At 41.5% G+C, this 1,305-nt stretch overlaps 1 protein-coding gene across 1 annotated transcript in view; it reads left to right on the top strand.

Annotated features, from left to right (window-relative positions):
• Positions 1-1,041: 1,041 nt before the first annotated feature.
• LOC120829646 (charged multivesicular body protein 4c) overlaps positions 1,042-1,305 on the top strand; it is a gene marked incomplete in the record, with an annotated part of 5,074 nt that continues 4,810 nt past the window's right edge. The window contains 1 exon segment of the mRNA XM_040193942.2: positions 1,042-1,305. Within this exon segment, the coding sequence (XP_040049876.1) occupies positions 1,295-1,305 (11 nt within the window).

Here is a 1,305-nt window from a genome sequence, read left to right on the forward strand (position 1 = left end):
GACTGACCTGTCGACACGCACTACACTAAAGAGACAAAACAAAGGCATCAGTGCAACCACACGTGCAAAGATAGTCACATAATGATGTAATCAGATACACTTTTGTATGTACATAAAATACTTAAACGAATGACTGACAAAGTTATTAACATAATGTAGTAAAGGAAAGAAATAGTTAAACAACCATCGTGGATGATGTAGCATCATAAGGAATTAAAATGCATAAACCCACGACTGTGTTCTTCTGTGAAAAGTTAACTCATGTTCAATCTTACTCTGATAAAAACTAGATTGTAAAGTGTGAGTGTGAAGCTCCAAAAACGGATCGATAGTAAAAGCAAAAACATCCCGTGTGCCGATCCACTCAGCCAATGCCATTATTAAGGAGGTAATTTGATACTGAAAGAAAATGGAACAGAACATTTAAATATGTCAAACTGCTCTTAATGGAATAAATATTAAAGTGTATTCTTCACGGGAAAACAGTTGTTCAAAGATAACCTCCATTACAAAGTGTGAGTAGCCACCATTTACTGCCACCTTCATGCAAACGTCTAATTTTGTGGCTTCGTCACACAAGAGCAATTGGCTTTCAAACTAGCGACGACGTCACAAATCCTGTTTCACACAGTGATGAAGACGGAAACTGCACCTACGTCATTTTGTATAGAACAGCTCAAATATCCACGTGGAGTTTAATCACTGTTTATTCATGGTGGGTTTCTTTAAGGAATCAGCACTTCTATGCACACTAATGAGCTGTTGCAGGTACAGAACCGTCCCTGCAGAAACCGAGCCCTTCGATATGGCTGCAGCTGACACCTGTTATACAACACCTGCGGTGACGTCATTGGTTTGGGTGCGGCCACGGGTTCACCGGTATCCCAGCAACAGAGCCAATAGGACCAAGCATGTGCGGGTCCTAGAAAAGTCCAGAAATGTATTGAAGCTCTTTATTGAATGAGACGAAGCACAACCCTGGTAATGAAATGCCTGTGACATAAACGGCCCAGATAGAGCGCATGCTCCAATAAGCGAGTTAAAAAAATACACAGCGAATGCTGCAGTTGGAGACAGAAATCCAACCAATCAACGCACTCCTCATCGGGCAACATGACGTCATTGGGCCTTATCCAGGAAGTAGAAAAACGTCAACAATCCTTGCAGCTTGCAGGCTAGGGCGAAGTGTCAGTGTAGCCTAGCAGCGAGGGAGCTAAGCTAGATTTTGTCGTCTGTTTCGCAGATTTGTTTTTATTTCTTTTTTTTATACTTATTGTAATTGTAGCACCCCGAAATGTCGCTGTT

Source organism: Gasterosteus aculeatus, chromosome 2 (assembly GCF_964276395.1).
Source record: "Gasterosteus aculeatus chromosome 2, fGasAcu3.hap1.1, whole genome shotgun sequence".
NCBI classification, from domain to species: domain Eukaryota; kingdom Metazoa; phylum Chordata; class Actinopteri; order Perciformes; family Gasterosteidae; genus Gasterosteus; species Gasterosteus aculeatus.